The 22,967-nt window shown below is 53.6% G+C and overlaps 2 protein-coding genes and 1 long non-coding RNA gene across 10 annotated transcripts; 1 reads left to right on the top strand and 2 right to left on the bottom strand.

Annotated features, from left to right (window-relative positions):
- Positions 1–2,093: 2,093 nt before the first annotated feature.
- Positions 2,094–13,722, top strand: LOC142851686 (uncharacterized). Of its 2 annotated transcripts, none has more exons than XR_012910859.1 (3): positions 2,094–2,178; positions 2,771–8,151; positions 13,227–13,722. It is a non-coding gene; the product is annotated as an uncharacterized LOC142851686 (long non-coding RNA). The 2 variants fall into 2 exon arrangements; XR_012910860.1 differs by having other exon boundaries at positions 13,230–13,722.
- Positions 6,806–12,882, bottom strand: Gzmm (granzyme M). 5 transcript variants are annotated; one of them, XM_075975616.1, is made up of 5 exons: positions 12,257–12,865; positions 8,637–8,793; positions 7,742–7,880; positions 7,398–7,664; positions 6,806–7,038 (listed from the first exon to the last, which is right to left on the bottom strand). In XM_075975616.1, the coding sequence occupies exons 1-5, from the start codon at positions 12,309–12,311 to the stop codon at positions 6,856–6,858; spliced, it is 801 nt and encodes a 266-aa protein (XP_075831731.1). In that variant the 5' UTR covers positions 12,312–12,865; the 3' UTR covers positions 6,806–6,855. The 5 variants fall into 5 exon arrangements, with proteins under 5 accessions (XP_075831731.1, XP_075831730.1, XP_075831733.1 ...); XM_075975615.1 differs by having other exon boundaries at positions 8,637–8,796; positions 12,257–12,863; XM_075975618.1 differs by having other exon boundaries at positions 8,673–8,796; positions 12,257–12,862.
- Positions 13,723–14,019: 297 nt separating the features above from the next.
- On the bottom strand, positions 14,020–20,314 carry Cdc34 (cell division cycle 34, ubiquitin conjugating enzyme). 3 transcript variants are annotated; one of them, XM_075975623.1, is made up of 5 exons: positions 19,923–20,309; positions 17,249–17,335; positions 16,965–17,062; positions 16,704–16,838; positions 14,020–14,266 (listed from the first exon to the last, which is right to left on the bottom strand). In XM_075975623.1, the coding sequence occupies exons 1-5, from the start codon at positions 20,097–20,099 to the stop codon at positions 14,224–14,226; spliced, it is 540 nt and encodes a 179-aa protein (XP_075831738.1). In that variant the 5' UTR covers positions 20,100–20,309; the 3' UTR covers positions 14,020–14,223. The 3 variants fall into 3 exon arrangements, with proteins under 3 accessions (XP_075831738.1, XP_075831736.1, XP_075831737.1); XM_075975621.1 differs by having other exon boundaries at positions 14,020–14,270; positions 19,923–20,302; XM_075975622.1 differs by lacking the exon at positions 14,020–14,266 and adding an exon at positions 14,284–15,259 and having other exon boundaries at positions 19,923–20,314.
- Between the last annotated feature and the right edge of the window lie 2,653 nt (positions 20,315–22,967).

Below are 22,967 nucleotides of genomic sequence, written 5' to 3' on the forward strand. Positions count from 1 at the left end.
TTGAATGTCATAATTTTAAAACTTTTTTTAGGGTCTTTTTCATCCAGTGTTTGGAACTTACACATATTGAGAATTATCTGTTGTGTATTTAAAACTCGGAATTTGTTTTTGTTTTTGTTTTTTATAAGGACTTTATTTTATTTTATTTTATTTTATTTTATTTTATTTGTGGTTTTTTGAGACAGGGTTTCTCTGTGGTTTTGGAGCCTGTCCTGGAACTAGCTCTTGTAGACCAGGCTGGTCTCAAACTCACAGAGATCCCAAAACTCGGGATTTGTTATTGTTGCTTTGTTTTGTTTTTCGAGACAGAGTTTGTCTGTGTAGCTCTGGCTGGCCTGGAACTCAGAGATCCCATGCTTCTCTGCCGAGAGCTGGGATAAAAAGTGTGTGCTACCGCCGGGCGGTGGTGGCCCATGCCTTTAATCCCAGCACTCTGGAGGCAGAGGCAGGCGAATCTTTGTGAGTTCGTAGGCCAGCCTGGTCTACAAGAGCGAGTTCCAGGAGAGGCTCCAAAGCTACAGAGAAACCCTGTCTCGAACCCCCCTCCCCAAAAAAAAAGTGTGTGCTACCACCACTTGGCTAAAACTCAGGATATTTTTCATTTCGTTTATTTATTTATTTTACTGTACTAGAGATCACACACACACACACACACCAGCCACTCACTCCCACAGCCTCTGACTATTTGACTACAGACGCCCAGGGGAATCCAGGTAGAGCCAGAGGAAGAGGGTCAAGCCCCACATAGAGCCTGTCCCTGAGTCTGGGAGAGGAAGGAAGGACCCTCCCAGGCACTAACTACACAGACCAGGGTCTGGAACTCTGGCTGCAGATGAGAGACCACAGCAATTCTTTCTGACTTGCCCACCTGCGGAGGACTCTTGCGGAGCGGAGGGGAAGTGGGAACACCAGGAGCTCTGGGTGGGTGGGTGGGGCAGCTCTCTGACTCTCCCACCCCCTTGATCTACTCAGATAAAATTGTAATATATACATTTGTTGTTATGTTTGGCAGTTTTTGTTTTTAACTTTTTTTTTTTCAAAGCAGGGTTTCTCTGTAAGCAGTTCTGACTTTGTAGACCAGGCTGGCTTTGAACTTACTGAAATCCACCTGCCTCTGCCTCCTGAGTACTGGGTTTAAAGGCCGGGTGGTGGTGGTGCAAGCCTTTAATCCCAGCACTCGGGAGGCAGAGACAGTGAATCTCTGTGAGTTCGAAGCCAACCTGGTCTACAAGAGCTAGTTCCAGGACAGGCTCCAAAGCTACAGAGAAACCCTGCCTGTAAAAAACAAACAAATAAATAAAATAAAGGTATGTACCACCACACCTGGTTTATTTTTTTAACTTTTATAAGAATGTTTAAATTTTTTAATTTTTTTTGGATGGGGGCAGTTTCGAGACAGGGTTTCTCTCTGTAGCCGTGGCTGTCCTAGAACTCACTCTGTAGACCAGGCTGGCCTTGAACTCACAGAGATCTTTCTGCTTCTTTCACCCAAGTGCTGGGATTAAAGGCATGCATCACTACCATCTGGCTTAAATTATTTTTATTATTATTTTTTTTTTTTTTTTGGTTTTTCGAGACAGGGTTTCTCTGTGGTTTTGGAGCCTGTCCTGGAACTAGCTCTTGTAGACCAGGCTGGTCTCGAAGTCACAGAGATCCGCCTGCCTCTGCCTCTCAAGTGCTGGAATTAAAGGCGTGCGCCACCACCGCCCGGCCTATTTTTATTATTATATATTCATGTATAAATGAGGTTTATTTGGTTTTATTTTGTGTGTGTCTGCATATATGTGTGTGCCCCATATGGATGCAGTTACCAGTGCAGCCAGAAGAGGGCAGTGAATCGTCTAGAACTGAAGTTACAGAGATTTGTGAGCCACTTTGTGGGTTCTGGGAATAGAACCCCTTCTCTCAAATGCAGCGATGACATGTGGTGGTTTGACTGACATGTCCCCATACCCTCGGGTCTGGTTTGGTGATGGAGGAAGGTCATTGGCTAATAAAGGAACTGCCTTGGCCCATTTTATTGGTTAGGACATAGGTAGGTGGAGTAAACAGAACAGAACGCTGGGAGGAAGAGGAAGTGAGCTCAGATTCCACAGCTCTCCTCTCCAGAGCAGAGGCCTCAGAGAGACGCCATGCCCCACCTCTGACCCAGGATGGACTTAGGCTAGAATCTTCCCGGTAAGACCGGTGCTCACAGATTATTAGAGATGGGTTGATCGGGATATCAGAATTAGCCATTAAGGGCTAGAGCTAAAGGGCCAAGCAGTGATTAAAAGAATACAGTGTCCGTGTAACTATTTCGGGGCATAAGCTAGCCGAGCAGGCGGATGGGGTGTTGGGGACGCAGCCCTGCCGCTCTTATTACTACAGTTTGGGAAGGTTTAGGAGGTGCAGCCTTGCTGGAGGAATTATATCACCCCATTTTCAGTTGGCGCTTTCTGTTTGTGGTTCACTGTGTGAGCTCTCAGCTTCTGTTCCTTCCACCACGCTTGCCACCTAGGGCCATGCTGCCCCACCACAGCGGACTCTAACCGCCTGGAACTGTTAGCCCAAATCAACTGTCTTCCCTAAGTTGCCTTGGTCTTGTTTTATCAGGGCGACAGACATGCAGTCCCCACAGCAGGCATGTACACCATGCTGGCTGCACACAGGCTCTGATCCTGAGGGCCAGGCCTTCCGTGTTCTGTGATTGATCGTTGCTCACAGCCTGGGACAGCTGCTAGCGGTGGCAGGGTGATCTTCTCCTTGGCTCTTCTTCTGTCTTCCATAGTGTGTCATCTCTGGAATCCTGTCATGCCTCACAGCCTTGTCCCAGCCACCTCAGACACTCAGCCTGGCTGTTTCCACTCCGCTGCAAGTCGGGATCTGAGGGGTCGGTTTGATGTCCAGTGCTGTCCTGGGGGAACCAGGCTGTGCTGGTTCATGTCTGCCACCCCAGCACTAGAAGCTGAAGCAGGAGGATCACTGCGAACTCGAGCCAGGGCAGAGGAGGCAACAGAGCTCATTCTTCCTCCAGTGGGGGGAGGGAGGGAAAGGAAGGAGAGAAAAGCCACATGGGTCTGCACTACTCAGGCAGGGCAAGCACTCCGGTCTCCATATTCTTTCTTGTTTGCAGAGGGGGCCTGGCTCTTCATAAGCCCCTGGCCTCCTGCTCTTCTTGGGGTTGGGTGGGACAGCTGAGAAGGCTTGGATAACACTAGTAAACATCTTGCCTGTCACATACAGGCCAGGCCCCTCTGATCTGTGTCCAGTTGGAGCCGCCCCAGAACCCTGCTAAGGGACTGAGGGCAGAGAGGAAGTGCAGCAGGCTGTGAGCATGCAGGCTGGTGGCTGAGATCCAGCTGGCCACTTCCTTCTTACGCCTTACCAATCTTGCTAGAGGTATAGTCAGGGACAAAGGCCACCACATCCTTGGGAAGGGCCATGAGGGTTTATGGGTAAAAGTTTCAATATTTTTTTTTTAAGTTTTTCAAGACAGGGTTTCTCTGATATGGGATTCCCCTCTGTGTGTTGTGAGTATCATTGGGGAATAAAGAAACTGCCTTGGCCTGTTGATAGGGCAGAACTTAGGTAGGCAGGGAAAACTAAACTGGGAGAAAGGAGGCAGAGTCAGAGAGAAGCCATGGAGCCTCCACTGGAGACAGATGTGATGTGCTGAAACATTGCTGGCAGGCCACGACCTCGTGGTGATGCACAGATGAATGGAGATACGTTAAACTCAGATGTAAGAGTTAGCCAATAAGAAGCTAGAGCTAATGGGCCGAGCAGTGATTCTATTAATACAGTTTCTGTGTGATTATTTTGGGGCTAAGTGGCTGGGAACCAACTAACGGCCTCCTCCAACATTTCTCTGTGTAGCCCTGGCTGTCCTGGAACCTCTCTGTAGACCAGGGCTGGCCTCACACTCACAGAGCTCTGCCTGGCTCTGCTTGTGCCCCCACACAGTTCAGCCTCAAGGGTGCTAATCAGCGGGAGAAGACCTAGAATGAGTTAATCAGCGGGAGAAGACCTAGAATGAGTTAATCAGCGGGAGAAGACCTAGAATGAGTTAATCAGCGGGAGAAGACCTAGAATGAGCTGGGCCGGCTGGGAAACTGCTAAAATCCCTGTTGTACAAACACGAGGGTCTGGGTTCAGCTCTGCAGAGGAATTGAAGTGGCATCGAGGGCTGGAAATCCCAGCGCTGGAAGGGAGGGAAAGGCAGATCTCTGGGAATGACTGGACAGCCAGGCTAGCCATTTCAGAGAGTCCCAGGTCTCAGTAGAGGCCTCTGGAGGAGGATCTCTGTGAGTTCAAGGTCAGTCTGTCCTGTGGAGAGAGTTGCCACACACCCAGGACTACACAGAGAAACTGTTTCAAAAAAACAAAACAACAGTCAGGCACACCTTTAATCGCAGCACTCCACTCTGGAGGCAGAGGCAGGGGGATCTCTGGGAGCTCAAGCCCAGCCTAGTCCACAGAGTGAGTTCTGGACAGGCTCCATAGCTACTGAGAGACGCGTTTCAAAAAACAAATAAACAGGGCTGGAGAGATGGCTCAGTGGTTAAGAGCACTGCCTGCTCTTCCAAAGGTCCTGAGTTCAATTCCCAGCAACCACATGGTGGCTCACAACCATCTGTAATGAGATCTGGTGCCCTCTTCTGGCCTGCAGGCAAAGTACTGAGAATACTGTATACATAATAAATAAATAAATCTTTAAAAAAACAACAACAAAAAAACCCCAAAAAACAAATAAACAAACAAAAACCCCCAACAAAACTAAAACAACTTTTGTTGATACCGAATGTTTGTGAACGGCCAGAGGTAGCACAAACGTCCCTGGAAGATGAGTCCAGGATTACCAAGGATTTTCAAGGTCACCCTGGGACAGAGTAAGGTGCAGAAGTGACCAAGAGTCGGGTGTGGTGTGCGCTCCTTTAATCCAGGTGCTAGGGAGGCAGAGGCAGGAGCTGTTTCTATGAGTTTGAGGCCAGGTGGGTCTCCATAGGGAATTACAGGATAGCCAGAGCTACAGAGACCCTGTCACAGAAAAATCAAAACAAACATATAAATAAAAAGAAAAATAAACAGAAAGAGAAAGCTAGTGGAAGCTGATTATCTGAGTGCCGGCCTACAGTGCCGGCCTACCCCAGTCACCCAAAGTTCAGAACAGGCCATGCCTGTTGCTGGGGAGGTGGAGGCGGGATAACAGGGTCTCCGCATATAGCCCAGGGAGGCCTCAAATCCCTAAGCCTCAGGCCTCTACCTCCCTCTTCTTTTTTTTTTATTAGATTTTTTTAAAACACCAATCCAAATTCCCACTCCCTCCCCTCCTCCCATTCCCTCCACAACCCTCCCAACCTCCTCTTCTTCTAAGATTTACTTTTATTTTGGGGAGGGGGCTTCAGAGGACAGGAGGTGTCTGAGCCCCTGGAAACTGAGTGGTCAGTGAGCCATCATGTGGGCGCTCGGTTTCAAACCCAGGTCCTTTGCAAGAGCAGCCAGTGCTCTTAATCTCTGAGCCATCTTTCCAGTCCCCCCCACTCCCACCCCACCCCGCTGCTGCGCTCTGGCTGCACAGCCCGGCCTGAGGTGGAATCCTTGCCCTGGCCACCTCAGCCTCTGAGGGCTGGGATCCTAGGTGTGCCGGCGCCGGCACCACCCCAGCTTTGTTTTCCCTACCATTCACCTATAAAACCAAGTTAATCTGCTGATACCTTTGAAACCTATTTTACGGAGCCAGGGCCACCCAGAGTCCAGAAGCCAGGTGAGGCAGGAGGGATGTCCCTGGGGCAAGGCAGAGAACAAGGCTGAGTCAATCCAGCATTTTGGGACAAAGTGCAGAGTGGAAAATAAGTCACCCAAAGGCGTTTGAGCTTCATGGCTGTAATTCCACCCTCTGACTTCTGGCTGGCCTTTCTCAGACTTCCTGTTCTTGCAAAACCGTTTTGTGACAGAAACGAGGGGAACAGCTAAGCAGAGCACGCTCCCCCAGCACAGAGGTCAGGTGGGTGTGAGCGGCAGCGGCGACAACATGGCTGCCACCCCAGCACCCAGGCCTGGAAGAGGTTGTCAGGAGGTCATTCTCAGTTACATTAGATGCGGGAGTTTTAGGCCAGCCTGGGCTGCGCGGCACTCTATTTCAAGGGGAAAAAAGAATATTTTGGGAGCAGGCTGTAGAGATAGCTTACCCCCACTTTTGAGACAGGGTGTCATATGGCACAGGTTGACTTTGAAATGGAGGCAATCCTCCTGCCTCAGCCCTCAACTTCAGAGAGGACAGGTAAGGGCTGAGTGACAGATTTCCCAGGCACCCTTGTTGTGAACGTATTTTACACACCCGTGGTGATGATTTCTCTCTGGCTGATCCGCTTTCTGTCATAAGAAACCAGGTAGTCAGAAGAGGGAGGATCCCATACCGGCCACAGTCTGGATGGACCCTGAAGATACAAAGACTACACAGTGTAAAACCGCACGACAGGAGATGTCCAGGAGAACCCAGAGAGGGACGATGCCCTGGGCCTAGGAGGGGATTGGAGAGACCTCTCAAGAAGATGGGGCTTTGTTTTAGGGTGGAATGTTCTGGAACTGATGCTGGATGTGCTGACACCCACTGGAACGACCCTTTAGCTGCTGTGTTGGGGATTCTGTGTGGAGCCTCCCCATCTCTCCAGCTCATGGGAGAGCTGCAGAGTGCAGCTGGTGCCCCCTGCTGGCAGACCTGTTGCCATTGTTCTTGCCTTGGCACCCAGCAGGCAGACGGGTGTTAGCCACCAGAAAACGGAGGCTTACGGAGGTCAGAGGCAGACAGGGCTGGATTTAACAGATACATCGTCATTTATTGGTCCTCAGAGGTACACCTAGTCCCTCCCCACCCTAGTCAGCGAGTGTGTCCTGGTCATCAGGCCAACGACGGATGACCTTCCTGATCCAGGGGATGTAGGGGGCTACAGCGGTGGCCACAGGGGGCTTGAAGATGTCTGTGCAGCTTTTGGAGCTGAAAGACAGGATCCCATCCACCTGGCCTCTGCCACACACCAGGGGTCCTCCGGAGTCGCCCTGTTGAAGGTGATTGATATGGATAAGTTTTTGTGCCTGTGGAGTGGACCAGGGGCCTGGGATGCCCTGGGTTTACAAGCCACGATGCATACTTGCCTTCCTATCTTCCTTCCCCTTTTCTCTCTTCTCCTTTCTACCCCAGGGCCTTTGCTCTGGGCCTAGGTGACTAGTCTGTGGGCTGGATTTCAAACCACAATTCTCTGGCTTCCTCCTGACTTCTAACCTAGACAGTATGTTTACTCTCCCAGAGCCTCGGTTTCTGCATCTGAGAAATGAGATGAGTGTTACCCCCACCTCGCCCCACTGAAGGTGTCAGAAGCCAGCTTGAGTTGCTGCCCAAGCCTGCAAGTCCCCTTCACCTTGCAGGGTGCCTGGTTCCTGGCTGCCGCCGCCAAGCACAGCATGCCCTCCTCGAGGGCACCGTTCCAGAAGCGGCTGTTGTTACACATGCGGGTGTCCAGGACACGCAGCTCCAACTCCTGCAGGGCGCGGGCTAGAGGCCCACCTTGGTGGGTCCTTCCCCAGCCAGCGGTGCTGCACTGAGCACCTTCTGCCGGCCTGGCTTGGTTCTTTCTGGGCAGAGCCAGCGGCTGGACATTCCTGCTGGGCCGCAACCGTCCATCCAGCTGTGGGGACAAGAGGGGCAGGTGAGTGTCTGAGGGAAGTCGGGCCATGGCAGGCCCTCAGGCCCTCCATCCTGCACCTTTAACAGCGCCAGGTCGTTTTCATAGTTGTCGTTGTAGCCAGGATGCTTGATGGCTGCCTTGATGTGGAAGGTGAGGCCCGGATCTCGCAAGTCATGGAGGTGGTGCAGGCCTAGCACCAGCTTCAGCTGCTGTACCCTGCAATGCAGAACTCGGCTTGCACACAACCGCCTGCAGCCTGAGAGCTGTCGTTCCTCCTTCCCCACACCCACAGCATCCTCCCCAGCCCACTCCTGGCAGATCATCTTCCATCTTCACGGACCCCCTACCCCCACCCCCTACCCCAGACTTCCTGCTCCGGCTCCTGCCCAGCGCCAGATCGGGAGACTCTGAAGACTTCCTGTATCTATCCAAACAACAGAGAAATAACCTCTTTCCACAAGAATCAGGGGTCCTCGCTTACAGCCAGGTGAGAGACCCTCAAGGGAATACCTGGATGAAGCCACGCCCGAGGCCTAGATTTCTGGAATACAAGAGCTAACTTCGGGTTTTTTGTTTTGTTTTTAAGATAAGATCTTAATATTGGTCCTGGCTTTTCTGGAACTATGTAGATCACTTAGAGATCCCCTGCCTCTGCCTCTGCTTCCTCGAAGGCTGGGATTAAAGCACACATAAGGGCCCCTTCCTTTTGCTCAGGGCTCAGGGTTTTTTCCTTTAGTGTTGAGGATGAGAGTTGGCATTAGGCTGGCACTCCCAGGGTGCATCCCTCCCAGGATGGATGTATTTAGTGATGTCTCCATGGCAGTTCTTGCTACGCAGACTTGGTCTCCTTGGCAGGTTGTTAGGGGTCACAGGAAGGAGCCATCCTTTCCACCTGACCAGAATCAACAGCTTTAGCCCTCAGAGGGTTGGCCGGAGTCTTTGGAGGTTTGGGGGAGGGGGTGGGATACTCAGGGTTCAGACAGGCAGTGGGCAGCCGTCAACACCCACTTTAGATGCACGAGGACTCCTCCGCACACATGGGACCCCGATTTCTGTAGAGAGGCCATGTACGGGCGAGAGTGTGGAGCTGCCTCTTGACCCCCAATGATGTGGGTCTCAAATGTGTTACCTGCTGAGAAGTGAGACAGAGAGGGCAGGTTAGGGAAGCTGCATCTCTACCCTCCACTGAGCCTGGAAGCCCTGAATCTGGCAGATCTGTGGTCTGAAATCCCCATTGTCCCCTGTCCCAGACGCTCCTCAGCTGTAGGTTCAGGCTGGAGACAGAACCTGGGCTCAGTTTCCAGCACCCACTCCGGGTGACTCATAGCTTCAGGGGATCTGACGCCCCCTTCTGTGCTCTGAGAGCACTGCACTCACCACCACCCCATATTACAAAATAGAGCACAAAATGAGAGGAAAGGTTACTGGTAGCCACGGGGGTGGGGGGGACAGTATGGATGAGGGACTGACCCCTCTGTTCCCAGTGGACAGGAGTGGGTTCTGATATTTGCCATATCAATGGAACAACCTTCAGGACACGGTGCTGGGGAAAATCCAACACAAAAGGCCACACGGTGTGAAACTTCATAACAGGAAGTGGATTTGTGGGTGCCAGAGTGTGGGGGTGGGTGTTCTTAGGGTTGTGGAGGTGCCTACACTCTTTTTGTTTGTTTGCTTTTTTTGTTTTCCTTTTTTGAGACAGGGTATCTCTGTGTTGTACTGGAACTCTCTAGATGAGGCTGGCCTCAAACTCAGAGATGTCTGTCTCTGCCTCTCAAGTGCTGGAATTAAAGGCGTGTACCACGACCGCCCAACTGGTGCCTACAGTCTTGTGTGGCTCTGGACGTCAGTGAGCTGAGCAGCGTGTGGATTATTCCTCTATGAACTTCATAGATGTGTTGATCGAGGATGCCAGGCTGGGCTCAGCATGGAGAGCTTACCCATTGCACACAAAGCCCTGGCGTTCTAGTCCCCCCACACCACAGAGACAAGGTCTAGTGCTGCAGGCCTGTCATCCCAGGCCTGGAAAGGTGGGAACAGGAGCAGGGTTAAAAATGTAAAATAGGGCAGAGACAGGCGGATCTCTGTGAGTTCGAAGCCAGCCTGGTCTACAAGAGCTCCAGACAGGACAGGCTCCAAAGCCACAGAGAAACCTTGTCTCAAAAACCAAAAAAAAAAGCCAGGCGGTGGTGGCACATGCCTTTAATCCCAGCACTTGGGAGGCAGAGGCAGGCGGATCTCTGTGAGTTCGAGACTAGCCTGGTCTACAAGAGCTAGTTCCAGGACAGGCTCCAAAACCACAGAGAAACCCTGTCTCGAAAAACCAAAAAAAAAAAAAAGCAATTTAAGCCAGGAGGTGGTGGTGCATGCCTCTAATCCCAGCGCTCGGGAAGCAGAAGCAGGTGGTCTCTGAGTTCAAGGCCAACTTGGTCTATGGAGTTAGTTTCAGGACAGCCAGGGCTACACAGAGAAACTCTGTCTGAAAACAAAACAAAATTTAAAATAAATATTGATAAAAATTTAATGTGGGGGGCTGGAGAGATGGCTCAGTGGTTAAGAGCATTGCCTACTCTTCCAAAGGTCCTGAGTTCAATTCCTGGCAACCACACGGTGGCTCACAACCATCTGTAATGAGGTCTGGTGCCCTCCTCTGGCCTGCAGACATACATGCAGACAGAATATTGTATACATAATAAATAAATATTAAAAGAAATTAATGTGAACCAACTCAAAATTTCCCATCATGTCCTAAGGATCCTGCAGCGCCCTGAGCCACATGGCCAGTCCACACCTACTCCAAACAGCCTTTCCGGCCCCACCACTACTTCCTTGGGGCTGGTTCCCATCCCAGAAGAGAGCCGAGTTCTCTGTTATGTATGAATCCTGAGCTTTATTTTATAGAGTCAGGGTTTTCCCTGTGTAGCCCTGGAACTCACTCATAGACCAGGCTGGCCTAGAACTCACAGAGATCCACCTGAGTGTGCACCACCTCCCCCAAGCTCAATTCTGGAAGCTAAAAAAAAAGGGGGGAAAGAAAACAAGAAACCTAAACTAAGCGTAAATGAGAGACCTTTGTGATTTCATGGGGCCAGCGTGCACACTTGAAGGCTGACCTGTATCCGCAGAGCCTTGCAGTCAGCAGCCATAACTGAGTAGCTTTTCTACCATCCAAGGAAGCCTCCCACCTGTGTGTGCTTTCTTCTTTTTCTTCCCCTTTTTTTTTTTTTTTTTTTTTTTTGGTTTTTTGAGACAGGGTTTCTCTGTGGCTTTGGAGCCTGTCCTGGAACTAGCTCTGTAGACCAGGCTGGTCTCGAACTCACAGAGATCCGCCTGCCTCTGCCTCCCGAGTGCTGGGATTAAAGGCGTGCGCCACCATCGCCCGGCTTTTCTTCCCCTTGAAAAAACAAACTAACTTTATTCTGAGACTGTGTCTCATGTAGCCCCAGGCTGGCCAGGGACTACAGCTGAGAGTGACCCTGACCTCCCAGTCCTCCTGCTTCCACCTCCGCAGTGCTGTGAGGACAGGCTGGGTGAGGGCTCTGCCCTTTGAGGCACAGGCCCAGCCCCACTACATAATTTAAAATCATGTCGGGGACTAAGGCAGGTTCGGTGGTGTAGCCTGAGCTACACTGTATCTCCATCAACTCTCCAAAGTTACTGTGTTGTAACCACACAGAGACCAATGACTAATCAGCAATTTAAGGAAGAGTCCTTATACTTGCAAAGAGTCAACTTCCTCCTCCACTTTTTGCTTTGAAGAAGGTTCTAGAAGGTTCAAAACAATTATGAGTGTAAAAAATTGGGAGGGTGGTGGCACATACCCACACCTCTAATCCCACCTCAGGAGGCAGAGGCAAACAGGTCAGCCAGGACTACAATATTAAGACCTCATCTCAAAAGTGTGTGTGTGTGCATGAACATGTGCGGACGTGCACATGTGTATGGAGGTCAGATCAAGTTTGGTGTCTTCCACACGCTATACCTTAAATGTTTGTGGCCAGGTCTTTCCCTGAGCTTGCTTGAGTCCCAGGGATCCTGCTTCCTGCTCTAGAGCTGGGATTGTAGGCGGAAGGCATCACCTGTTGTCCTCCCCTAACGATGCTTTCACTATGTAGCCTTGGCTGGTCTGGAACTGGCTGTCCTCCATCTCACAGAGACCCACCTGCTTCTGTCTCCCCAGTACTGGGATTAAAGGCATGGCCACCACTGCCCGGTGGGGGGGCTCTTCTTATCAAGGTCTAAGTAGCCCTGGCCAAACTGAGTTCAGAGATGAAAGGCGTATGATCGTGTGATGCTGCTACGTTGGGCTCCCCTTCCCCGCTGTTTTTTCAAAGTAGGGTCTCAGGAGAGCCAGCCATCTCCTCCTGCAGTGCTGGGATGACAGGCATGCGCCATCTCAGGATGGAACCCAGCCTTTGCATATGCCAGGCACATGGCCCACTAACTTAAGCTATATCCTAAACCCATGGCAATCCTCCTGCCTCACTCAGCAAGTGCTTTTTGTAGAGGCTATTCCTCAGGGATTTCTCAGTAGGCAACCCCACCTCTCCCATCCCCAGGCCCCTGAAGACTGGCTTCCTCTTCATGCTCACCTGCCCACAGCGTCTCCAGAGCTAGCAGGAGCAGCAGGGACCGGTGGACCTCCATGCTGGCGCAGATGTGTGGTCTGGGGTGTGTCTCCCACTTTCTTTGAGGACAGGTGGCCTTCCAAGTTCCGCCCACCTAGTTAGTACAAGTGACAGCTCCTCCCTCACACCCTGCTCTGGGTGGTTTTAGAAAGTGTCTCTGGGGACAGCAACGGTTGCCGCCATCAAATCCCCAGTGCTCCTTCCCCTGTTGCTTTTACAAGTCTTTTGCTTCCTTTAGCACTGTTCTGGCCGGACTGACACCTAACTCCCATAGAGGCAACTTGCAGGGCCAAGTCTCTCCTTCCACATGGGTCCTTACTGAAACTCCTGTCCTCGGGCTTGGTGGCAAGCCTTCACCTACTGAGCACTGTTGTTGGCTGGCCTGATCTCTACGGAGACCAGGCTAGCTTCAAATTGTGTGTAGCAGATGATGGCCTAAATTTTTTTTTCTTTTGAGGAAAGTCTCACTATGTAGCTCTCTGGTTGTCTTTAAACTCACTGGGGCTGGCTTGAAACCACCAAGATTAGTCTGCCTCTGTCCCAGAGTGCTGAGACTAAAAGTGTGCACACCCCCACCCCTACTTAACATTTTTTTCTCCTAAAGATTTATTATGGTTGGTGTCGTGCCTGTTATTTCTGCCTACAGCCTAGAAACGGCAGATCTCATTACAGATGGTTGTGAGAAATCGAATCAGGACTTTTGAGCCATCTCCCCAGTTCCCGCTTTCTTACCATGTTAACTAGAAGTGAATTTTCCCCAACTCCTCCCCAGTCTCCTCCCGTTACAAACTTCTTTGTCCTTCTGTGACCACCTGTGACTGGCAGGTCCCTTTAAGCACAGTTCAGTAGACTACTGCTCAAGAGACAGGAACTCTGGACATAAGAGGCCTACGATGGAGAAGGGGCACTGAATGCTGCTTTTCTTTTTTTTCAGCAGGGTTCCTTTGTGTGACTCACTCTGTCCCCCAAGTGCTGGATTAAGGGGTGCCCCACCGCCACCTGGCCTTTCTTTATCTGCATGGCACCCACAAGCCATGAGAGACCTCAAGTTCCACCCCCAGCACACTGGAGACAAAGGACAGGTCTGTCACCGCGGCACGGGGATACTTTGGCATGTTAGAGTAAGACTCACCCTACCCTTTTCTTGGGGAGTCACCAGGCTGCAGCTCAGTCCCCCAGCCACAGGACCACAAGGACTGCTGGGAATATGGACCCTCCACATGCCCCTGGATCCATGGCTTTCCAGAGCACAAACCTCAGGCCTAGGCCTCCTGACTGAAGGCTTCAAGTGGACTCAGGCCGGTAGTGCAGCCGCAGCGCCAGCAGTAGAGGGCATATGACCTGCAGGCAGCAGGGAGCTGCGTCCCGGCCTGGAGCCCACGCAGACCACTGAGCCCGATGAACAGACCAGTAAAAGTGCTTCTTCCTGCCCAGCCCACTGCCCTGGCGTCCTGGCTGTTTCTCCAGCTTCTCAGAAAGCCATTTTATTTGGGTTTCACACACACCAAAGCAGAGAGGAGGTGACTGTGGGGCTGGCCCTGCTTGGGCTGGGATGGAGTCTCTGCCTCCCCACGAGGCGGTTCCCAGCCTCCCAGGCTTGTCACCATCTGTGAGTTGAGTGGGGTATCTGCCAGGCACCACGGGGTAAGAGGACCTAAGGGTCACGGGACGGGAGCCCACATGGAACCTCGGTGAGGTAGTCTATCGCCTGAGGCCCACACGGGTCCTGCTGAGGTAAAATTTGTAAGTTTATTTCGGGGACGCGGGTCAGGACTCCTCGGTGCCAGAGTCGTCCTCTTCATCCCCAAAGCAGCTGTCGGCCTCCTCCACGTCCCCGTCCTCATAGTAGTCATCGTAGAAGAGGTCCGAGCCCTCGTCGGGCGCCGGCGCCTTGGTCTTCACGCAGTACTCAGCCAGTGTGGTAGGCACCTTCACGCCATCACGCTCTGCGTCCACCTTGGTCCCCAAGACCTGCTTCCTGGGGAGACAGGGGAGGTGAGGCCGCGGCCCAGGAATCCTGGGATTCCAAAGACAATGGATGGAAGGTGAGGAGCAGGTGAGAGGAGGGGACCAGGACACAACAGGTGGCTCACAGCAGCCCCTAAACAGGAAGTAACCACAGCCAGGTGCAGGACACAGACAGGAAGTGCTGCAAGTCTAGGGCCTGCCTGGGCTAGCGGGCCAGAGACAAGGCAGTAGGAGCACCTACTGTGCAGGCACAGGCCCTGCAGGGAAGGTGACAAAGCACTCTGTCCCTGGCTTCTGTGCGTGCACCCACCCACACACCACACTGACACCAAACAGCAGAGGCACTGAGGAAGGGCGGGCCTGGAGGCCTGCGGTTGAGCCTGGGGGAAGAGACAGGGACAGCAGCATGCCTTGGCTGTACTCTGAAGCAGCAGAGCCAGTGTCCTGGCACAGGGGCAGTGATTAAAGAAATCAAGCCGGGGTAGGGGGGCTGGAGAGATGGTTCAGAAGTTAAGAGCACTGGCTGTACTTCCAAAGGTCCTGAGTTCAATTCCCAGCAACCACATGGTGGCTCACAGCCATCTACAACCATCTGTAATGAGATCTGGCGCCCTCTTCAGCATGCAGAACACTATGTACATAATAAATACACCTTAAAAAGAAAAAGAAAAAGAAATCAGCCTGGACCAGAGCCTCAGGTTCCCCCAGGGTGAGGCCACCCTCAGGATGCAGGTCCCAATGGGAGAGGAAGAATAGGGCAGACACTGGACTGAGAAGACACTGTGGGAGGACAGCCACGACAGCACAGCGTAACAGCCTAGACCTGTCTCACACTGGCTCTCAAGTTGGAACCCAGGAGTATCACAGCCTCCTCGTGGTCATAGGAAGTGGCTCCTGGAGTCAGACTGGTAAAAACAGCCTGGGGCTTCTGCTCTGGGACAGGGGCAGCACGGAAGCAGCCAGGAGAACTGGGCCAAAGGCTGCCAGGAGGCAGGAGACCTGCAGTGAACAGACCAGATCCAAAGCCTCCATTGGCGCCTGTGCCCAGGGGTGCTCCGTGCAGGACAGAGTCCAATGCAGCCCATCAGACACACCAAGTCCCAACTGCCAGGCTGACTGGAAGTGGGTGACAGGAAGGGCTTAGTGTGCCCAAGGTGACCTCAAGCTTAAAACAGTTACAAATGACAGAACAGCCCACAAAACCAGGCTGTACCTAAGCTGCTGGTGGTGGCACATGCCTTTAATCCCACCACTCAGGAGGCAGAGTCGAGATCTGAGTTCAAGATCAGCTAGTTCCAGGACAGCCAGGGCTACATAGGAAAACTTTGTCTCAAAAAACTGAGAAAAGAAACCCCACAGGGCTGCTTGCCTTCTTCCCAGCTGGGGATGGCAAGAGGGTAGTGAGCTGCAGCAGCCTGAGCAGAAGGGGACAGGGCTGCAGGGACTTCCAGACCATCCTCAGCACTCAGACTTGCCCATGTAACTAATTCCTCCACACAGGAGGAGAAGCAAAGGTACGTTCTGTTCTGATCTATTAAAGACCCCGATCCAGGGTCTTGCTGGACCAGCACTGACCACCAAGCTATAGTCCATGTCAATTCTGAGAAGCTAGGCCTGCCTTCTGCAGGACAAGGCACAGGGGTCCCGCTGGGCGGTGCTCACCCTGTCCATGGCTCCAGGCCGACATGTACGGCTTCCTCAGCACACCTGCTGATAGGCCTGGGCACAACATAGGCCTGCGTGCTGGGGTATGTGGACAAGCACCCGTCCTCCTGGGTGAGTGCTAAGGCGGAGACTGCTGCCTGTGAGGTGTTTTGTCATCCTGGCATCAGGAGGGAACTTGAGGAGGAGAACATGGAGTTCTAGGAAAGCCTATCTCAGAAAACAGAGAAGTCAAGTGACCGGAAATGTGGGTACCTGTGTGGACACTCAGCAGGGCTGAGAAGCTGCAGGGCTTGACATTAGCCTAGAATCCTGCAAATTCAATTCCACACCCAGTTTTTTTTTTTTTGGTTTTTCGAGACAGGGTTTCTCCGTAGCTTTTGGTTCCTGTCCTGGAACTAGCTCTTGTAGACCAGGCTGGCCTCGAACTCACAGAGATCCGCCTGCCTCTGCCTCCCGAGTGCTGGGATTAAAGGCGTGCGCCACCACCGCCCGGCCCCACACCCAGTTTTAGGGGTGCAATGGAGACCACCTGACCCCCGAACAAGCCAGGAACAAGCTAAAAACTGATGACGGATATGGACGTGGCTCATGGTGGGTGTGACCTCCCCCTCACAGAAGGGCTCATACCAACAGTGAGGACTGTGGCCTAGAGTGCTCTCGTCACCCATGGAGGTAAGCCGAGGGACAAGTCAGTGCTCTGGGCGGGGCACACAGACTACAGCAAGTAGCATCTCTGTGAGGAGACCCAGCAGCTGTCCTGGCTGGTACTGGCACTCACCGAATGATGTCCGTGTACTCCCGGTCCTTTCCCTTGCTCTCCTTCCACTTTCTGTACATCACCGAGGCATCCACATTGGCGGGCGAGAAGGTGTTGGGCTCATTCAGCAGGGAGATCACACTCAGGAGGATGGTCCTATGGGGCCGTGGGACAAGCTCAGTTCCCCGGAGACCCTGGGAACCCTTGACTGGTGGAGCAACGAAGGACAGGGTGCAGGGTGTCTCGGGGTACCCAAGGTGCAAGGACACATGCAGTTCTCACCTGACATTCTGTGTGGGGTTCCACCGCTCTGAGGGCAGCTCCCCACTCTGAGGGTCGTCAACTGGGGGATGGAGGATGGAGATGCACACGTCCCCCGTCTGCAAAGGTAACAGGATCAGATGAGCTGTGGGGTGAGCGCAAAGGTGGCAAAAGGTGTGTGTGGTGGGGTGCACCTGAGGCACGCATCCGTAGTGCTGGGAGTGACTTACTTACCTCATAAATGTTGGGGTGTGTGTGTGGGGGTGTACCTGAGGCACACATCCGTAGTGCTGGGAGTGACTTACCTCATAAATGTTGGGGTGCCACATCTTGGTGAGGAACCGGAAGGCTGGTGGGGAATATGGGTAATCGATGGGGAACTTGAGGCGAGCCTGCAGGTGTCAGAAAGTGGGGGGGTCACTGGTTCAATGGCAGTCCACCTGCATTAGGCGCTATGCCCAGAGGATGAATAGTGTCTGTGACAGGTCGCCTGTCTCTGTGCCCTGGCATCCAGGTGAGGAAAGACAGAGTGACAGCTACCGCTGTGGGTCAGCCAGGGAATGCATCAGTAGGTCTCCCACCAGCACAGCCCAGGCTCAGGGGAGCTTCCCGCCTGCCCAGAGCAGCTGTTTATGGCTCAGGCTCACCCTCCCCACTGCCCTGCAGACTCTAGTCTGGTAGAGGAGAAAGGCCTGACATTTACCCTAGTTTTGGGGCTCCCCTAGGGCAGTCTCTGGAGTGTCCCCTGGACAAAGAGAACAAACACTTAAAGAGCAGTGATCTGTGACCTCAGAGCTAGCCAGTATTTCAAGCTGGAGGCTCTGCCCCACCGCTCCTTTCAACTGGACCAGACATACACAAACCTAGTGCACAGTTTCTAGCCCTGATCCCCTCAGGACAGCCGAGAGGGGAACAGAACCTGTCACTTCTATGACTCCAGATGCTTTTTAAAAATGAGCAAACTGGCCGGGCAGTGGTGGCGCACGCCTTTAATCCCAGCACTCAGGGGGGCAGAGGCAGGCGGATCTCTGTGAGTTCGAGGGCAGCCTGGTCTACAGAGTTAGTTCCAGGACAGGCACCAAAGCTACAGAGAAACCCTGTCTCAAAAAGCCAAAAACAAAAAACTGAGCAAAGGGAGGCTCAGCATCAGAAAGGCTCCCACCCATTCCTGGACAGTCCCATTCAACACGAAGACAGACTGGCCATCCAGAGGAAGCTCCTAACAGCTCCCCTCAGAGGGGCTCTATGTCTCAACCACCCACACCACATAGGAGGCACCTACGCTGGCAGATCTGATTGACATCCTGCAGAGCCTCTTCCCAAGCTGTCCTTAGAATAATGTGAGCCTAGGCTGGGCGGTGGTGGCGCACGCCTTTAATCCCAGCACTTGGGAGGCAGAGGCAGGTGGATCTCTGTGAGTTCGAGACCAGCCTGGTCTACAAGAGCTAGTTCCAGGACAGGCTCCAAAACCACAGAGAAACCCTGTCTCGAAAAACCAAAAAAAAAAAAAAAAAAAAAAAAAAGAAAGAAAGAAAGAAAGAAAGAAAGAAAGAATAACGAGAGCCTAGGAGGCCCTACCCCCACCATCCTTTACAGGTGGGGAGCAGCTCAGGTGTCCATGCAGTGGAGACTCCAGGAGGTATTAATAGCATCTGGACAGCTCAGAGGCTTCCCAGTCCTGACCGCAGTCCAGGGTGGGAGACAAGGGCACCCACACATCTCCCATTCTCCATATGCTGCACCGGAGAACCCTGACTCTCAAGTTACCCTGGCGGAGTAGACTACCACAGTCCCAGTTACTGCCCAGGAAGTGTGAGGACACAGGACCTACACCTGGGACCTGGGCTGGCTAGGATCTGTGCATCCACCTAGTCCTCACCGTGCTCCTCTTGGCCCTTGAACAAGATCGAGTTTGCAAGAGTTCCAGTCCACAGCAGGCAGGATGGTCCAACTGCACTGATGTGGATCCCTACACTTGGCAACATCGGGTGCATTGAGCCTTAAGCCACCAGAGGGCAGATGACACTGCCTGCAAGGCAAAACTAGGCCTTCAAGAAGCTACCTGCTCTGTGGAATCTGAGAAAGGCAGCCCCGGGGCCAGCAGAGAGCTCTGGGAGGCAGAGGCCTGGGCAAGAATCCAGAGTTCGACTCTGAGGATTGAGGTGGGTAGGTCGGCCCCTGCCTGCACTGTCCTCTTGGAATGTATTACAGAAAGCCTGGCTATGGCTAAAGATGGTTGCTGTCCAAGTAGGCATGGCTGCCAAAGCCCTGTCAGGGCCTCTGCTGGAACTGGAGCAGGTGGCGTCTAGGCTCTACGTCCCTTCCCTGGGGACACACCGGCCAGCAGCTACCCCTGGTCCTGTGTCCTGGAGCGGGGAACAGCCTGAACACATGCCAGCAAGCAGCTGTCTCTGAGAGTTTGTGTTCCAGGGTGGTGGACTGCCTGGGGATGCCAGGCAGCAGCTGCCCCTGGCTCTTTTTTTTTCCCCCCCGAGACAGGGTTTCTCCATAGTTTTGGAGTCTGTCCTGGAACTAGCTCTGTAAGACCAGCCTGGCCTCGAACTCACAGAGATCCGCCTGCCTCTGCCTCTGGAGTGCCCCTGGTTCTTTATGTCCTAGGATGAGGACAGCCTAGAGGAAAACATGCTTGCCGGCAGGGGGTTCCGAAATCTCCTGTGTCCTGTAAGGGGCCTGCCTGGGGACAAAAAAGTCGCAGTTGTCCTTGGGGAGCCCCTTCACTAGAGCATGCTGGGAGGGGTCGGGACAATTTGGGGACATGCTTGGTCGAGTGCAGGACAGCCTGGGGACAGGCCAGTCATTAGTTGCCCCCGGTCCTCTGTTGGAGGGCAGTCCAGGGAGACCAGACCCGGGGGCTAGGTCAGCAAGTGCTCAACAAGAAAGGAGGGCCCGCCTTGCACTCAGGGTCTGAGACAACCCGAGGGGGAGAGGGTACAAAGGGGAAACTGAGGCCCGTCTCACCTTGAAGTAGCCGCCCTCGTAGTAGGTGTTGGGGGGCCCGAAGATGGCTACCTCCCAGTTGTACAGGTCGCCCTCGTCCACCAGCGTCACCCGGAAGCCCTCCACCGGCTCCTCCTGCAGCCCCTTCAGCTCCAGCAGCAGCGCCTTCTGCGAGCTGGGCACCAGCTGCCTGGCCATGACGGTGGCGGCGGCGGCGGCGGAGGGGCCCGGGGCCGGGCCGGGCCGCGGGACCGGCGCAAGCTCGCGGGACGGACCGGGTCGCGCGCCGGCAGGGGGAGAGCCGCCGCCTTCCTCCTCTGCACCGCCGCCCCCGCCACCCGGGGACCCCGAAGGCTCCACTCGCTCTGGCGCCGCTGCCCGCCCGGCGCTTGCTTCGGCCCGGCCCGGCCCGCGCCGAAAGCGTCGAATGCGCCTGCGCGCCGCAGCCACCGGGCCTCGGATGCGCCTGCGCACCGATTCCGGTCCCCCAAATGCGCCTGCGCACCGACTCCGGGCCCCGAATGCGCCTGCGTGCCTTCTTCGGTCCTGGAATGCGCCTGCGTGCCACACCCGGTCCTCGAATGCGCCTGCGCACCGCTGCCACCGAGTCGGAAATGCGCCTGCGCGCCACTGCCGGGTCTAGAATGCGCCTGTGCGACGCCTCCACCGGGTTCGGAATGTGTCCGCGCGCCCGCCCGCGGGGCACGCCGGGAACTGTAGTCTTCTTTCCCCGCCCTGCCGCGCAGGCGCCTTGCGTTTCCGAATACCCGGAGGCCGCCGTCGCCTCCGGCGGAAGAGCTCCGCGGATGCCTGTGTGCGGGGTGGCGGGCAGGGCAGGGCTGCACGGTGCAGCCCTGTAGCTGCAGCTTTGGGGGGCCTTTTTTTGTGACGTCCTGGGGGTGTGGCTATGGGAGGGTAATTGGGCGTGGCTTGAATGGGGGCGGAGTAGGATCCACTTTGTTACCCCTCACCCCCCCTTAATACACACATGAAGCTGTGGTCTCTGCGGGCTCGCTTACGAGGGCCGAAGAATTGACGACTTGGGGCTTGCAGGCCTGGCTTTCAAGAGTTGGAATCTGAATCCCGGCGCTGGACTCTCATGCCAGGCTGACCTTTGACCACACCTTAGTCCTGCTTAAACAGACCGGAAATCAGTGGAAACGCAGTGGGAGATTATAGTAGCGGGAACAGACGTGCAAAGTCCCTGAGGTTGTCCCGTGCCCACACCTACACTCCACGCGAGAGTTCGCGGTGGCAACATAGTTAAACCTTGCTGGAGGGTGTGCTTGGTGTACTTGTGAACCTCTAGGGGTGGGTGGTTCTGGCTCAGGGTTGTCAGGTGACTCACCTTGCCTGTGGGCATTCCTGCGCCAACACCTACTGGTGCTCCGTCAACCCGTCCCGGTTGGGGATAGCAGGTAGACCTGTTTTGGGACAGGGAAACAGTGTCAAAGGTGGGGCTGGTTGATGTGGCCACACTTCACGCGCAGCAGAGCCAGGCCTTGGCTGTCCTCCCCCTGGAGACTCTGGGTTCTCTGGCTATGCTCTCGCGAGGGCTCCTGGTGTTCTCCGCTCCTCTTGCTGGTCTCAGACTTAGTGTCACTAGTTGTCAGCTCATAGTAAATAGCCCAGGCTTTCCTCTCAGTGTGCCTGGGATTGCCACTCCCACAGCCTACACTGGGAAGCCCTCAAGGTCAGAGGGACAGGGTTCCCCTCCCTCCCTCCCTCCACGGCTCTAAGTGAGCCTTCATCCTGAATGCTGGGTGTTGGCCTCTGGCGACTGGGGTCTCCTCACTTCTATCCTACGTGTTCACACATGGATATCATGACCCCAAGTCCCTAGTCTCAGAGACTGTCTGATCAGGACAGTCCAGGCCTCAAAGCCAGGAACAATCAGATCCCTACCCCAAGCTGCAGGGGTGGCTCATGAGAAGCCTTGGCCCTGGGCATTTCCTCAGAGTGGGCTTGGCAGGTAACAGGACCACTCTTGCCCTGTTGTGGAAAGCTAAGACCTCCCAGGAGGGAGAAGCTGAGGATAGTGTGCTTCTGGGACTTTTGTGTTTATTATTTGGTGGAGACAGGGTTTCTTTGTGTAGCCCCAGTGGAATTCCCTCTGTAGACCAGGCTGGCCTTGAACTCACAGAGATCTGCCTGCCTTTTCCTCCCAAGTGCTGGGATTAAAGGCGTGCACTGCCACTGCCACCCAGGGCATTTGTGGACTTTTGAGACAGGGTTTCTCAACAGTACAGAGACTGACTTTTAACTAACTCTGTAGCTTTGGAATGTGTGATTCTTTTGTTCCAGCCTCTTAAAATTCTGGGTTGCCAAGTGTGTCCACCAGGCTCCTGGGTCCAGCCATCCTGACTTCGTGCATGGGAACTTCTGGGTCTTTTTTCTTTTGTTTTTGTGTTGAGCCACTTGAGTTGGGCCTTTTGTCAACTACCAAGTTACATTCATGGTTACCTTGGATGATATGTCCTGTCAAAACCAGGGTTTTTCTTTATCTGTAAGAAGCATGGGATTGAAAGACCTGGATAAATCCAGACCCCCCCCCAGCAGGAAAAAATAGAGCCAAAAATCTAAGCTGGGAGAGAAGAATCAGAAATCTAGAATTAGCAGGTTCAGTTTCACAAACTAGCTGAAGATAAAGTTAGATTGTAATCTTGAAGTTAGATTGTAATCTCGAGAAACAGGGAGTTGCCCCCTTGTGATTATCATTGGTATTTTCGGAATTTTCTATGACGCCCTCCCTACCCCTTTGGATTACTGGTCTGTGGTTTCTTCCCTTAAAAACCCCTTCTCCCAGTTACTGGGGTAGAACTCCTTCCCTGCATGGGTTATGCACTCCCCAGTGCACTGGTTCCTGTCTTGTCCTTGTCGAATAAACCTCGCGTGCTTGCAGCAAGGACGGTCTCTCGTGAGTTACTGGGGGGGGGGGTCATGTTATCCCGAGACTTGAGTGAGAGTCTCCCCACACCCAGGGGTCTTTCAGGATGAAAGCTGGGCAGTGGTGGTGCACATTTGAATCCCCAGCACTTGGGAGGCAGAGGCAGGCGGATCTCTGTG

Source organism: Microtus pennsylvanicus, chromosome 6, assembly GCF_037038515.1.
Source record: "Microtus pennsylvanicus isolate mMicPen1 chromosome 6, mMicPen1.hap1, whole genome shotgun sequence".
NCBI classification, from domain to species: domain Eukaryota; kingdom Metazoa; phylum Chordata; class Mammalia; order Rodentia; family Cricetidae; genus Microtus; species Microtus pennsylvanicus.